Raw genomic sequence first — 15,720 nt, 5'->3', positions numbered from 1 at the left:
GTGACCATGTACATTGAAGACATGTCGCGGCTCTTCCGCCGAGCCGATCCAAACATGGCCGAGGAGAAGAAGTTGCGACACCTGATGCGCGGAGTAAAGGAGGAGATTTTTGCAGGCTTGGTGCGTAATCCGCCGCGCACCGTGGCAGAGTTTAGATCCGAGGCAGCGACGATGGAGAAGGCACTACAACAGCGTGCACGACAGTACAACAGGGACGTGAGCGTCTCTTCGGTTAGCGCGGCGTCGGCAACCCTCACCAGCAACATCGACGTCCTGCGGGAAGTGGTGAGGGCTGTCGTAAGGGAGGAGCTGCAGAGAATGCAACTGACCCAAGGTGCTCCAGCGATGCCCTCACTTGCGGACGTTGTGCGCGAAGAAGTAAGGCAAGCAATTCAACCCCAGCCTCAGGTACTGCACTGCGCACAACCGGAACCTCAACCTCAGTTGTCGTACGCACAAGTTGTACGACAGGACCTCGGACGCACGAACTTTGCCCAAGCTGCCGTTACGCCCTCGACGTTTCCCCGCAATACGCCGCCGCCCATGCCGGAAGCAAGACCCCGTAAGAGCGATATATGGCGTACTGCAGACCGGCGGCCCCTATGCTACCACTGTGGGGAGGCAGGTCACCTCTATCGGGCCTGTCAGTATCGTCGAGTGGGACTGCGTGGCTTCCCAGTTAATGCACCATGTCCTCGGAACGGTGAGCGGCCTTACGAAATCGAAGAATTTTTATCTTCGCGCCATACGATTCAGGAAACCCACCAACGTGAACCCAGGTCGGCAGCATCGATGCGCTATCGGTCGCCCAGTCCTCGTCCGTCATCAACTTTCCCGAGGCGTCGTTCCCCTAGCCCACGACGGGAAAACTAGAGCCAGCGACCTGTGGAGGCAAGGCCGCTGATACTCGGAGAACTGAAGACCTTCCACCGCTAACCCGACCGGACAACGGCAGTGGCGCAACGACAGACAAGTGCAGTAATGGCGACGTTACCTCCGAACTGCTAGTCACCATAGACGACCTCGAGGCTATTGCGCTGCTAGACACTGGTGCAGACTACTCAGTGGTCAGTAGCGTGCTCGCAAAGAAGTTGAAGAAGGTGCTGACTGAATGGACTGGACCTCAGATACGTACTGCCGGAGGGCACTTAGTCAGCCCCGTGGGACTGTGCACCGCAAGGATAGGGATAAGAGGATTCATGTACGTCGGCAGCTTTATTGTTCTTCCTGAATGTTCGCGTGAGCTGATCCTAGGCATGGACTTCTTGCAAGCAAACAACGCAATCATCGACTTGCACGAATCTCAAGTTTCGTTTTCTACAGAGAATGCCGTCGCCATGTGTCATACGGAGCAACCCATCGTTTCACCCCTCCGTATTGTGGACGAAGGTGTCACCGTGCCGCCCCGTTGCAGTGTGACAGTTCTTGTCAAAAGTGAAGTTTTACGTGATTGTGATGGACTAGCAGATGGAAACATCGGACTGCTACTAGAAAAGGGACTATGCGTGGCAAGAGGCCTCGTGAACCTTCGTGACGGATGTGCGGATGTCCTATTAACCAACTTTGGAAATGAGGTGCAGCATGTGGCGAAGGGAACCGCCATAGCATCCCTGCATGATTATGTGCAAGTTGCGGATGTTTGTACACTTGATGAAGCACGGCCAGCCTCTGCGACAGTAGACAGTGTCCTCCAATCAATAGACATTGACAGAGAGCTGTCATCACCGCAGAAAGAGCAGATTGTGAACCTGATTAAGGAATTCGCAGAGTGCTTTTCCACTTCGTCGAAAGTCGGACGCACTCCCGTCGCAAAGCACCGAATCGTGGTCGAAGAACATGTTAGACCTGTACACCAACGTCCGTACCGAGTAGCTGCCAAAAGAAAGGGAAGCCATCAAGCAGCAAGTACAAGAAATGCTTAAGGATGACGTGATACAACCATCCAATAGTCCGTGGGCGTCGCCGGTAGTGCTGGTCAAAAAGAAGGACAACACCCTGCGGTTTTGCGTTGACTACAGGAAACTGAACCTCGTCACGAAGCGTGATCTTTATCCACTTCCACGAATTGACGATACTTTGGATAAGTTACGCAACGCTCAATTCTTTTCGTCATTGGATTTAAAGAGCGGATACTGGCAAATTGAAGTGGACGAACGAGATCGCGAGAAGACGGCATTTGTGACACCCGACGGACTATATGAGTTCAAAGTGCTCCCTTTTGGTTTATGCTCTGCTCCCGCTACCTTCCAGAGGATGATGGACACTGTCCTCTCCGGACTTAAATGGCAATCGTGCCTCGTCTATCTTGATGATGTAGTGGTTTTTTCCTCTACCTTCGAGCAGCACGTGCAGCGATTGAGAACAGTACTGGGTGCTATTCGCGCGGCAGCTCTGACTATAAAACCGGAAAAATGTCACTTCGGATTTCGCGAACTTCGCTTCCTCGGGCACATTGTTAGTGCTGAAGGTGTCCGCCCAGATCCTGAAAAGATCACAGCAGTAGAAAACTTTCCGAAGCCACGAGACAAAAAGGCCATGAGACGATTCTTGGGCCTCTGTGCCTACTATAGACGCTTCGTTGAAAACTTTTCCAAGATCGCTGAACCATTGACACGGCTTACAAAAGAAGGTGTACCATTCATCTGGCACGCAGAACAAGAAGACGCTTTTTCTGAGCTGCGACGCCGTTTGCAGTCTCCTCCTATTTTGGCTCACTTTGATGAAGACGCGGAAACGGACATCCATACCGACGCCAGTAACGTGGGTCTCGGCGCCATCCTTATTCAGTGGCAGAATGGAGAAGAAAAGGTTATTGCATACGCAAGCCGCACTCTATCGAATGCTGAGTCCAATTACTCCGCTACAGAGAAAGAGTGCCTCGCAGTTATATGGGCCATCAGCAAGTTCCGTCCATATCTATACGGCAGGCCATTCCGAGCGATCAGCGACCATCATTCATTGTGTTGGCTGGCAAATCTCAAGGACCCTTCAGGAAGACTTGCTAGATGGAGCCTGCGTCTGCAGGAATATGACATCACCGTCGTCTACAAGTCCGGCCACAAGCACAATGACGCGGATTGCCTGTCACGTGGACCAGTCGAGTCTTCATCTTCTGATCATGGAGAAGATTTTCCATTTCTCGGAGCTCTCAACGTGTCCGAGATGGCCCGTCATCAGCGAATGGACCCGGACCTGCTCCTGCTTATTCAGTACTTGGAGGGTCAGCAAGTAAAGGTACCGCGAGTTTTCGTCCGCGGATTGTGTTCCTATGTACTCCAGAATGACGTCCTCTACAAGAGAAACTTCGAACACAGTGGTGAGACGTTTCTGCTTCTTGTACCTTCATCACTGCGAGCGGAAATATTAGAAGCGTGTCATGATGACCCGTCGGCTGGACATTTGGGTATTACTCGGACTTTAGCAAGAATCCGCCAGAGATATTATTGGCCAAAGTTAATGGATTCTGTACAGCACTATGTGAAGTCATGTCGAGAATGCCAAAGGCGCAAAATACCGCCATTAAAGCCAGCAGGCCTGTTGAAACCGATAGAGCCCCCGAAAGTACCATTTGAGCAGGTGGGAATGGATTTACTTGGACCCTTTCCTGTCTCATCGTCGGGAAAGCGGTGGATCATTGTAGCGACAGACTACATGACCCGATATGCTGAGACGTCGTCTCTCGCAAAAGGAACCGCGAATGAAGTGGCTCAGTTTTTCGTCAGCCAGATAGTATTACGACATGGCGCACCTAAGGCTGTCATAACCGACAAAGGAACGGCGTTTACTGCCCGTTTGATGCAGTCTATAATGAAACTCACGCATACCGACCACAGAAGAACTACAGCTTACCATCCGCAAACAAACGGCTTAACTGAAAGGCTCAATAGAACGCTCGCTGACATGATCGCCATGTATGTGGACGTCGAACATCGAACGTGGGACAGCATTTTACCGTATGCTACATTTGCGTACAATACCGCAGTACAAGAGACGACGCACTTCACACCATTCCAACTTGTTTACGGTAGGACAGTGACAACGACCCTAGACGCGATGTTACCTGTAAGCAATACGAACGAGGATGACGCTGACATCAGCGAATACATAGAAAGGGCAGAAGAGGCCCGACAGTTGGCAAGGCACCGCATAATTCAACAGCAGGGCGTCGACGCAAATCGGTATAATCTAAGGCGAAGGGATGTCCTGTACAATCCCGGAGACAAAGTGTGGGTGTGGACGCCTGTACGTGCACGTGGCCTTTCTGAAAAGCTGATGCGGCGCTATTTCGGCCCTTACAAGGTACTTCGCCGGATAAGTACCTTAAACTACGAGGTCATCCCTGAAGGCCAAGTGTGCTCGACACGACGAAGAAATCACCCCGAAGTTGTACATGTAGTACGAATGAAACCCTACTACGAAAGGCACTGAACAACATCATCGACACACGTGCTCAAACATCAAGACAGGCCCTACCATTCCAAACTGTTACCCTTCTGGACGCATCGGGACGATGCGTTTTAGGAGGGGGATTAATGCCACAAGCTGTTCAACATCTTCCGAAGAGGCACGCCGCTTCCTGCGTTTGTAAATGCCGCCAAACAAATGTCAAGCAAAGCACCCAGTGCAACGGCGGACTGCGCGTGTCAACGCACCACGTGGGAAAAAGAAGACTGGCGGCTCATGGTATGAGCGGCTCGCGACCAGAGGCGAAAAGAAGAGGTCGACGAAGTCGGGCTAGCGAGCGTGGAACATTTTGGCTTGAGTGTTGTCCTTAAGTTCACGGCACAAGTTCGCCTTGAATAAATAGGTCTTTTTACTAACAGGCGCTGTATTTGTTGGTAACAATATTTACAAGTACAGGTATGATTGTCGACATCTAAAAACTTTACTGGCAATCATTCTGAGCTGTTCATGACGTCGCCGCGGCCCTGGGAAACAGTGAATCGGAACGTATGCCGACTTTCTTTTGTCGCATACCAATTTTCCATGTTTTCTGGTGATACGAATTTCGGATGGTACGAATATTTTTCGTAACCCCACGAGATTCGTATCACCGAGGTTTTACTGTACACATGTAAGTAATGTTAAAATCATACTGACCGTTTTACTGACGCACGTTTTCTTTATGTAGAATTCAAATATTTGTATACTGAAAACTTGACATAACATATACTTGGATCATTTATAATTTGATGCAATTCAAAGAAGCACTAAGCTATTGTTGGTTGCGTTTTTAATGTATTTGTGGGCTAATCAGCTTTAATACAGCTTTTACTAGTTAAAGCTTATGTACTACACAAAGTAAGTCATAGAGACGTCATTGAGGTTGGGTGCTGCACAACAAACATACTCCACTTGCTAAATTTTCTTTCTTGAAGTTTCTTGTATTCAGAAATTATATATTAGACATATATTCTGTTATACTGAAACATCTTAGGACTGCTGGATGACAAGCAGCTTTTGTAAGTTATCAAAAACTTAACCATCCTTGCAACCCCACACTACTCCGGTAAGGGACATTGAAATTTTACTGCAGTGTAAACTGCATGCCTAATTTTTGCCAGTGGAAAAGAACCACCATAATGTCAGTAAAAAAAAGTAAGCTGTGACGAGCCATAGCCATATTCATGCATTGGTACAGCTTTGTGCCTTGTTGATGTTATTAACTTCAGAGTTACACCGGGAAGAAATATGAGGCTGTTTTTGTCATAAGTTGGCCACACCTTTGTCTATGCAAGATCTGGAGAAAAAAACAAACTGTGGCTTTTACATGGTTCTACTATATGGTATTTAGGTAAAAAAAGTCATGTCTGATTGCATGTCATTTCTGATGCTACTGACTACCTGTGTTCTGCAGTGCATGTTTGAAATGGGAAAGTGCCTTGATGGATGCAATTTGGTGGGCATGTGCATTGTTGTGCCTGTAATGGAAGCTCATCACTCGTGCTGTTTTACTGGTGTGCAGCATGTCTTTGACTGCTTAACCTTCTGCTGTTTTTGCTCGTACAGATGCCACGGCAAGCTAAGGCGCTACGCTTTAATAACAATGTTCCTGTGTTTGTCAGCATGTGGCAGGTGAACATCGTAAAGGTATATCCTCGTGTCATGTCGACATTCTTTTGTACATTTTTTCTTCATTGTTTGCACAAGGCACAACACACAAGGGCATGCGATAGTCTTGCGAAAAGGGGAACTGGTGTGGCTCAAAAGGCGGTGAATGAAAAGAACTTGTCGACATAAAATGAAGTTGGAATTTGTGGTGCCTTTGGCATATGTACATGCTAAGTGCTGTGCGTATGTACATGCCTGCAAGAAATATCATTTAAAAAGTCGAAGCAATTGCAGGAAAGTATATATGTGTGCTTGCAAATATCATTAGAGCACCTGCATAGACAAGCAGACAACCATTTTCTTTTTATTCAAATACCCTGAAGGCCCACATGGGCGATACATGAGGGTTTCACATTCATTCAGTAATAAGCACAATCCATGCATTCAAACAAAAAAATGCGTGCTGGGATAAAACAACATGCACAAAAAAACCAAAACCTTAAAGATCCACATGGTCATTATAGTAGGTCTTACAATAGATCAACGTTACTTGTGATGTATAAATCAAATGAATAATACTTAAAAAAACACATTCCTGAAGATAATGCATGTTACAATAAATTATCACATTTTATTTTAAAAGTGAAACCAAGCAGAAAAAGACAAACCCTGCTTCAAATTATAAGGCAACTTTATGTAAGAGATATCATAGAGGGAAGAGTTATAGGTGGTTCACTATGCCGCAGCATTTGAGCAAGCAATAGTTAATGTGCAGCAACTGCCTATAATGACAAGTTTTTGTAAACAGCTGTGTATTAATATCATGCACAACTGAAAGGCACAAGCAACTCAGCACACATCCCTGCCTCCTATACAGTTTGGCATAGGTTTTTATAGTAGATGTGTCCATCTAAAGCAGTTGGGTAATTATAGAACAAGTGAAAGTAAATAAACGTGTACATAACATGGTGCAGTTCAGAACAAAAGTAATGAAATAGCCTCTCCTTAAACGGCACTAGTCTTCAGCATTCAGATCACTTATTTCTAAGTACACAGAGTTAGCATCGCTGATATTGATACTGTATGCAGTTTTTACACCTTGTGAGGTAACACAATACAGTTGCTTTTTGTCAAGATATCGCATGCCCCCCTTTTCGCACAATTTTTTCACATAAAAGTGGATATACATCTGCACAGCTCCATTGAATTTCATGTTCAAAAGTGCTGACAATTCTTGCAAAGCTCTTGCACGAATCTTTTATTTCTATCAGAGTTGAGTGCATTTACAGATGTCAGTATTGTTATAGCAACTTTGCATATTTGGTTTTGCCATTCCATTCCACCCTTTACACTTCTTACTCTGCATTTTGCATGGATCTAAAAATTGCATATGCCAACTGCGTGGGCATATTCAATCTGCATGTTATGTATAGAAGTTATGGTTTTGCCTCTCTCATTGCATGCAGCAATTATCTCATTCAGAAAAACAAACAAACAAACTTGGATGCTGGCAACTCATTGTGCTGTGGCATTCGTATGCCAATTTCTTAATGTAATTTATTGTATCTTAACAATCAGAATACAAGTTATGTTTATAACAAACTTAACCGACATTTGAACAATCCTCCCCACACTTACTTTTTTCATGAGGCCTTCCTTGCACCAGCCAGTCATTTTATGATGTCGTAGTTTTAAACAAACATATCTGAGAGAAAACTAGCACTGCAGTTCAGAGGAATAATGGGAAGCACAAGCTTCAGATTATGAGCTGTTGACTTGCGTGCTGTCGTACGAGTTCTGTTCTCGAATTATATTATTTTCATCCCTACACATACACCGAACTCCAATTCCTCTCCACGTTCAATATATCAAATCCTGTGTCTTGCTGCATGCACTCTTTCATGTGTGCTTCTAAGTGGCTCAAGGTTACTTCAGTTTGATATCAGAAGCATTCATTCTGGTGAAAGAAGCATTCGTTCTGATGAAATACCACTGTTTTGGCAAATTCTGTGAAAGCATGCACTAAATATGAAGGGCAGCGCAAGCCATGGAGGAAAACTAAGCACAGAATGCATCTCGCAATATGCATCGCTTGTGCAGCAGGAAATTTATTTTCACTCCATAATGATGGATTTGCTTTAACGAGCTTCAATGTAACATAGCCTTGAAATGCTGTCAGCAATGCTAATAACGGAAAGAACCGACCGATCTGCAGTGGAGCATACCACCTGCGATTGGTAATTATTAAAAAGAGGACTCCCACGCTACTTCAAGACTACGAAAGGCCCAGTCCTTTATGCACATTTTCTGCACGAAGGTGTGGCCAAAAAAATCAGTAAGTAAACTTGTATCAGCCTTGAAGTGACAGATTAGTAAATTCATGCTTCTCATGATCTCGAGAGAATGTCTAACATGTGTGGAGTGTTCATATAAGCTTCCAATAAGTATATATCATATTCCTAATTATCAGTCTATCGAACTTCTTTGTGATCTCTTTCACGTTCAATATATTCCTTATCAGTCTATTGAACTTCTTCGTGATCTCTTTCACGTTCAATATATTCCAGTTTCACTGTATTGCATGCTGGGCCAAAATCATTCTTTGAATTCTCATCATTCCAATGCTGATTGATAGGCCACTGAAGAAACCCAGATAGACATTGTGGCCAGATTTCCCTCTAGAGTAAGTCTTAAAATCTGCTAAATACAATACTGACTGATTATTTTACCTTATATAAGGCTCCATCACTAATCACCATATTTATGGGAAAAAGCCAGATCTATTGACCTCGCGTAGTTTTCTTCATGTAAAGTGTTCAGATTAGCTAGAGTGATAACTGATGCAAAATAGTAACAATAGCTGGGCAAGTTTTGGGACGGGCCTGGCTGTTATGTTAAACTTTAAGTTACACTTCTCATAGGCAGTGATCGAAGGATAAGCATAGGCAATCGTAAACGTAGTTGGGATGATTTACAACCCCCAATTTCTAAATGTGCTACCTGTGTCATTTTCTTATTAATCATGTGGTTGTAATGGCTATTCAGGGTCAAGTGAAATTATTGTAATCATGCCTACTTTTATTCTTTACATCTATCTTTCCTGAAAGAGTCGCCTGCTTTTTTTGCGCACATTATGTTTGAACAAGTACAGGTAACGAGGCAGCTTCAAACTATGTTGTTGCATTTTGTGTCGCACTGTTGCTTGTGTACTAATCCACTGCTCTTACATGGGGCACATAACCACAACCTGGGGATGGATCTATCAAGCTGCAGTGATAACACGAAAGAAAATGTTATTGGAAGTGTAAATTTTTAGCTTAGATAATTTCGTTGCACTGAATTTCGAGCTCACTGGTGAGGCTAGGTCTGAAATCTTTCCGTTTGTCTGGGATATGTGACCTTTCCACGATTGCACTACTTCTTACCTCACATTTGTTCACACTCTTGGTGATGAATGAAACATGCTCACGCAAGCACGTGGGCGTCATTGTATGCTAAAGCTTTGCACACACCTGTTAATGTACCTGTAACTGAAAATAAGGCTGCATGTCTTTTCTGCAAGTTTCACTTGGGCATTGAACGTACACTACACTGCAGGGGTGGTGCAACGCTGGAGCTGTGTTGTGACATGATCACTTTCTCTGGCACTTTTATGTTTTGGTGTTCACACATCTGGTGTGATAAATAGGGTTGCTTGACGTCACACAACCTATGCTACCCACTGTGTCTTACTGATTTTGCAGCTGTCTTACTTTGCATATATGGGTGCTCTGGATATATGTGGCTTTTCTACCTAAACTGTTGGCTTGTTCATGCTCAGATTAGATATACACGTAATATTAACACACCTGAACCCCAAACGTGACAGTAGTTGGGAGCCATTAAAATTAAATGAAGGAATTAGCTTTATTACACACCAAAACAATAGGTCAATACAAAGATAGCAGAAATCTATACAAGCTGATTCAGAAAGTGAAGTGTTGTAATGCTCTTACGCATGCAACACATTCACATAAACTTTTGATGATGCACTGAACATGAAGGGCATATAGGTAAAAAAAAGTCACCGTTTCGCCTCACTGGCGAAGCAATGAATGTGATAGCAAAAAATTGGAATGTCACAGGAAGAACGGCAAGCAGCTAGAAGCTTTCTGCGTGCTGCTCAAGCGCAAAGGAGACAGGAAAAGAAAACGCACAAGGCGAGTGCGAACTAACAACTGTCACAGCTCGACACTTGCAGCGTGCTGCTGAAACACAAAGAAGGATGCACGAAAAGAACGCACAGGTATACATAGGACGAGCGCGAACTGTCACAGTTGTTACTTGGACTAGCTCCTATTTTGGCTCTTCTAGCTAGCAGTTCACTCCTTTCGCAAATGTGGCTGCTGCAGCGAGTAAAGTGAGCTTCGTGCGGTCTATAGCTTCAACGCAAACTTTGCGCTGAAAGCACAAGACGTACAAAACTCCACCTCAAGAGGTAATCGCGCGAGCACGGTCGACCGCGCCCTGTATGTCAAAGTACAAGTCTGAGGCGCACATCCCAACTACGGTGAAACGCTAGAAAGTTTTAGAATTCGGGATCTAAGAAATTTCTCAGCCACCGGCCAGGACGCATGCGCAAAATGCAAGCCACTCTCAGACTCTTGCCTTCGTGTTGTCCCATGACCCTGCAGTGCCTTTCTTTAGGCGGCGAACAAAACAGGAGAGCGCGCGACTGCAAGAGAAGAAAATAAAGACGGTGCTTGGCAGTGGCACGTGAAGCCACGGCTTGCGTTGCCTGCGAGCATCAATTCTCATCAGTAAAATAAAACTTCATTTGGGCCTAGTTGTTACATATTCCTCAGGCTAAAATTACAGTGCAAATGCACTTCTTTGTCCTTCTTACTTCTTCTTTACTTCTTTGTACCTGCACTCATCCAAATATGATTTCATGTCTTCGCATATCTAATACACTGTCATCCTTGCTACACGTTTTGGTTTAGAGCTATGTACGTTTCTTTTCTTCGTGGGTGTCTTCTGCATTAGCGCTATTATTTTAGCCTCAGGATTCTGGTCGTGTTGTAACATATATTATGTGATTCTGGTTCAGCCGTCTCGTTTCTTCCCTCCTGTGTTGTAAGTATACAAGAGCCAAAGCGTTCCCACTAGGTCGCGTCACCACGAGCCATGGGACGCTGGCCACAAGTGGCATGGCGCTACAACCTCAAAATGGAAAACTAGCGTGGGTCGCCAGCGATACGACAAAAACGCAGCGCAGGCAACGATGCAGCATGGCCTGCGTCTCGCGTAATGTTAATTTCGCCACGTGTGTTTGTATTTTGCTATTAGTATACTGGAGAACAAATGAGGCATAGCGTAATTGTCTGAGGCAGCAAGCTGCGGAGCAAGGGGTCGCAGGTTCAAAATCCCGGTCGAGCGCTTTGGAATTTTTTTCTTCTGAATTATTTTTATTTGTGGCTTTTATTTATATATACATACATATACATATCCGGGACGTGACGGCAATGGCAATGGCAAAAATCGGCCGAGAGTGTCCATACAATTGCTGTCACAATAAAAAATTAATTTCGGGGTTTTATGTGCCAAAACAACGATATGAATAAAGGTGAGGGCCTAGTGGGGGACTTCAGAATAACTTCAACCAATAGAGTTCTTTAATGTGGACTTAATGCACATTACACGGGCATTTTCACTCTTGGCTTCCATCAGAATGCAGCTTCCATGGCCAGGTTTAATCCTGAAATCTCATGCTTAGTAGTCCAATCTTGTGACCTGCTAAGCTGTCAGGACGTGTTGGCAAAATTGCCTAGCAGAAGGCGATGGTCGCGGTGTTTTTCTAGAGGCAAGTGCACAAAGTGAAGTGTTAGGGAAGCCAATGAAGGCATAGAAGAAATTGCTTGCGGTAATTGATATGCAAAAGTGGGAAATATAAGCGGATGAAAAAAGCAACTTGCCACCAATGAGAGCTTAGCTAAGATCTGCAGTATATGACACCCGTGCTTATAAGGATGTTCTACATCTGCCACCATGGCCATAAGTTGGGTTGGCCAACACTTTTTGGGTCAAAGTCCATGTGGTGCCTGTGTGCGTCCCCCTTTGTCTTGTCCCATCTTCATAAGTATCTGAGCTAAACTCTTTGGATACCAACAAGGCCAGAAATCAGTTCCAGCTAAATTCCATGTACATAACATACGCCACTGAAAGTGGCTGAAAAAACAATTAGTGGCGCAGCTCTATTGGTACAGCGCAGTATACACAGTGTGCAGTAGTTGGCTCAGCTTCCACTGGCAGCAAGCCCTTTTTTTTTGTCTACTTTGGTTTTCCTCTCCAAAAAATTTCCAAATAATGATGAAAATGACACAGGTTTTGTTGTATTCGTTGTAGGTTGACTTCACATGCTTGTGTATGTGTAGCTAACAAGTAAAATGAAAGTGGACAAAAATACCGCTTGCTGGGAGTCAAGCTCGCATTTTCTACAATTATAAGTGTACTGATTTTAAATACATTAGAAAGTGTTGAACAGGGAATGTCACTGGAGCCAACATTCTGACAACAGAACCTGTCTACAGCAGGACTTCTCTATGTCACCGACGAAGACAAGTCACGTTGAAATGCTGGCTCCTGCGATATTCACTTGTCTACGATTCATCACTTCGAGGCTCCACCTTTCCCAAACTTCCGTCTCAATCATCATCATCATCATAATCGGCCTGACTACGCCCACTGCAGGGCAAAGGCCTCTCCCATGTTCTGCCAATAAAGCCAGTCCTGTGCTTGCTGCTGCCACGTTATACCTGCAAACTTCATAATCTCATCTGCCCACCTAACTTTCCGTCTCCCCCTTGCACATTTGTTAGGCTGTAAATACACGTGCGATATGTCACATGTCGGCGGCATTTGCTGTTGCAGTCAGCTTAATAGCATGTCTTCTACACTACTGAAAAACGCGTACCATCGAGGAAGAAATTAAAACAGAACAGAAAAGGACGCCCTTTTCTGTTCTATTTTAAATTCTTCCTCGATGGTATGCGTCTTTTTTTGTATTTCAGTAAGCATGTAACAACTAGCCCAACAACAAGATTTACTAAGCTACTCTTCTACACTAACGCACCCAAGTGCGGTAATAAACTGACTGCACTGCAAGATTCTACTTGTGTGCTGAATTTGAGTCTAAAGGAACCATCGGTTTTGCTGGAGGGGTCATGTGTAGTCGGTGCCTCCATTTGTGCAGCATCAAACATATGAAATAAAGATTATTCTGGCAGGAAAGGTGCCTAATACTGACTGTGGCTACTCATTAATATTGTGCCTAGTAGCCTATTGTTGCACGCAGAAGGTGATCCAGGTCACTCTGTAATAACGCTCACCAATTTCACCACCACTGCACGTACAAAGCATGAAGCAGGTGCACTTTGCAGATTTTGTTGGTTAGTGGTGCATGTACGGTGATTAGCCGTGGTACTACCTCAGTCAACTGTACGAGCACCCTTTGCACTTCGGGCATAAGTGAGTTCTGAGTGGACTAAACTCGGCAAAAAGAGCAGCTTGTACAGGTGTCATTCACTGTGCACTGTGTTTGGTTGGCATGTGTCATAAAGACATAGGCATGAATCTGAAACTTAGTACTTACTGAGTGCAGGAAGTGCATGATTCCTGAAATAGCATGATTGATATATGTTGAAGTGGGAGTGCAATAAAGAACTGGCTGCATTTGCACACTGATTGAGCCTGAGGTCTTTGGAATGTTTTACTCTTATCTTTGCCTGTGCCTCTTTTCCTGCGTAAACTTCATCCCCTCTTTGGATAACTTATCTGGCAAGCTCGTGCAAAGAATAGAAATTTTGCTTGGCATATTTCCTGTTGATTGGTAACAGTCTGGTTCCTTATTGGGTTGCCCCAGTGACTGACTTGATGAGTCCACCCACTTGGACTGTACACGCCTTCATAAATTCATTCTGATCTGTACTCAGAACGTCCGTCTAAGCGATTGTTTGTGAGAAATTATGATGCTAATGCCCTTGTCAGAGACAGGCAGCATACTCTATAAATGATACGTAACAGCCTCTTACTGTATGGTAGGGACTTTGTTACCATGTGTTCTTGCAAGCCATTTTTCTGACACATTCTAGTATGCTGGAGCAGATATCATAAATGTGCTGGTTTCTCTGCTCATAGAGAGAATATGTACGTAACTATGAGAAATGAAGAGAGAAATCATTCGTTTGTTTGACAACCTTAAGAAAGACTGGGGCTAGGTGGGTCACTGTGGTGGATGGCTCCAGATTAATTTTTACCACCTGCTGTTCTTTAACACGCACCTAAATCTATGCATAGAAATGTTTTTGCATTTTGCCCTCATCAGAATGTGGCTGCCACGCTTTGGAATAGACACTACAATCTTGTGCTCAGCCGCAGAATTCTATAGTGACCATACACTGCTTTGTTAGCATAAAGTCTAGTCAAGGGCACAGCTCAATCTTTCCAGTATATGTGCTGTTATGAAACAGTGCTACTGAAGAGGCCAGTGCTTTTCATGAACAGGCATTTTGAGGAACATAATGGGTTTTTGCACAAGTGCCTGCAAGAAAATTTTGGTGGTTGTAAGAGCGTACGACTGTTTGCAAGTGTTCTCTGAGTAAGCACACATGATTATGACGTTACATTGACAAATAACAATGATGATCCATATCAACCAAACTTTGTATGTGCATAATTATGTTCTAACAGGCTGTACTCCTTTTTTTTCTATTTGTTTCTCTGATGTTAAAGCTGTGCAGACCAAAATACAGAATTTATGTCATAACAGATACATCCGATTGGTATGGCTATCGTGAAAGCAACCTGAGTTTTTAACATAGTGTGAGCATAAGGTTACACTTGACCTTGTACTTTTGTGGTGGTGAATCAGTAAGCTGCTTCAAAGCACTGCTTAAAATGAGTAAGGAATGCACCTTCGCACCCTAACCGTCGGCGCAACAAATGTTTAACAGTGCACTCTGATGTTAAACATTACTGTTGCATAATAGAGTGTACACTGGAGGCCATGTGCTTATGTTTCATTTCACTTGCTGTCAAATGACTTATTAGGGCTGTGCGAATAGCAAAATTTTAGGTGCGAAGCGAATTCGAATATTTAAGTGCGAGTGCGAATCGAATCGAATATTTTTCGAATATTTCTCAAATATTTCTAGAATATTTTTCGAATACTTCGAAGCGAAATTGCAGAAAAAAAGTTAGAGAGCATTCCTAAGCATATTCTTATGAGATAGCAACATGAAAGTGTTTCTTTTCACTAGGTTGATGAAGCACTGCCGGGGTGATGTTTCATAGTTGTCTTATCAAGAATGAGGCAATGTAGAGGCCGAATTGTATTTATGTACATGATTTGGTGCAACCAAAGTGTTGCCGACAACACTTTGCACATGATAGGCAAAGATGCCATTTCCTCAGCCTCTCCTCCTCTTTGAACTTCTGTGGAAGCCCAATTGATGTGGCAGACAAGGGTGTACTCCCTTCAAGTCCGGAGTTCCAAATCTGCCTCATAGACGTCGATATATAAGAACATCTGAAATTTTGGATGCTAAAAAGCTTCGGCGTCCGATGTTTCGGACTTCCTGCCCAAATTTCAGGCCCGAAACAGCATTAATTGAGCCTCCTACTCTGCCACAT

General features: G+C 44.2%; 1 protein-coding gene across 3 annotated transcripts in view; it reads left to right on the top strand.

Annotated features, from left to right (window-relative positions):
* LOC119382569 (adenylate cyclase type 9) overlaps nucleotides 1-15,720 on the top strand; it is a 106,363-nt gene that overhangs the window by 80,035 nt on the left and 10,608 nt on the right. For 2 of the 3 annotated variants that reach the window (XM_037650325.2, XM_037650324.2), the window contains exon 6: nucleotides 6,010-6,090. The exons of the other annotated variant lie outside the window; for it this stretch is intronic. In XM_037650325.2, the coding sequence (XP_037506253.1) occupies nucleotides 6,010-6,090 (81 nt within the window). The remainder of the gene's footprint in view (nucleotides 1-6,009; nucleotides 6,091-15,720) is intronic. 3 annotated transcript variants of the gene reach the window in all.

This window comes from Rhipicephalus sanguineus, chromosome 2 (genome assembly GCF_013339695.2).
Source record: "Rhipicephalus sanguineus isolate Rsan-2018 chromosome 2, BIME_Rsan_1.4, whole genome shotgun sequence".
NCBI lineage: Eukaryota > Metazoa > Arthropoda > Arachnida > Ixodida > Ixodidae > Rhipicephalus > Rhipicephalus sanguineus.
The sequence above is the reverse complement of the archived record's forward strand: the minus strand, read 5'-3'. Positions and strand labels throughout refer to the sequence as shown.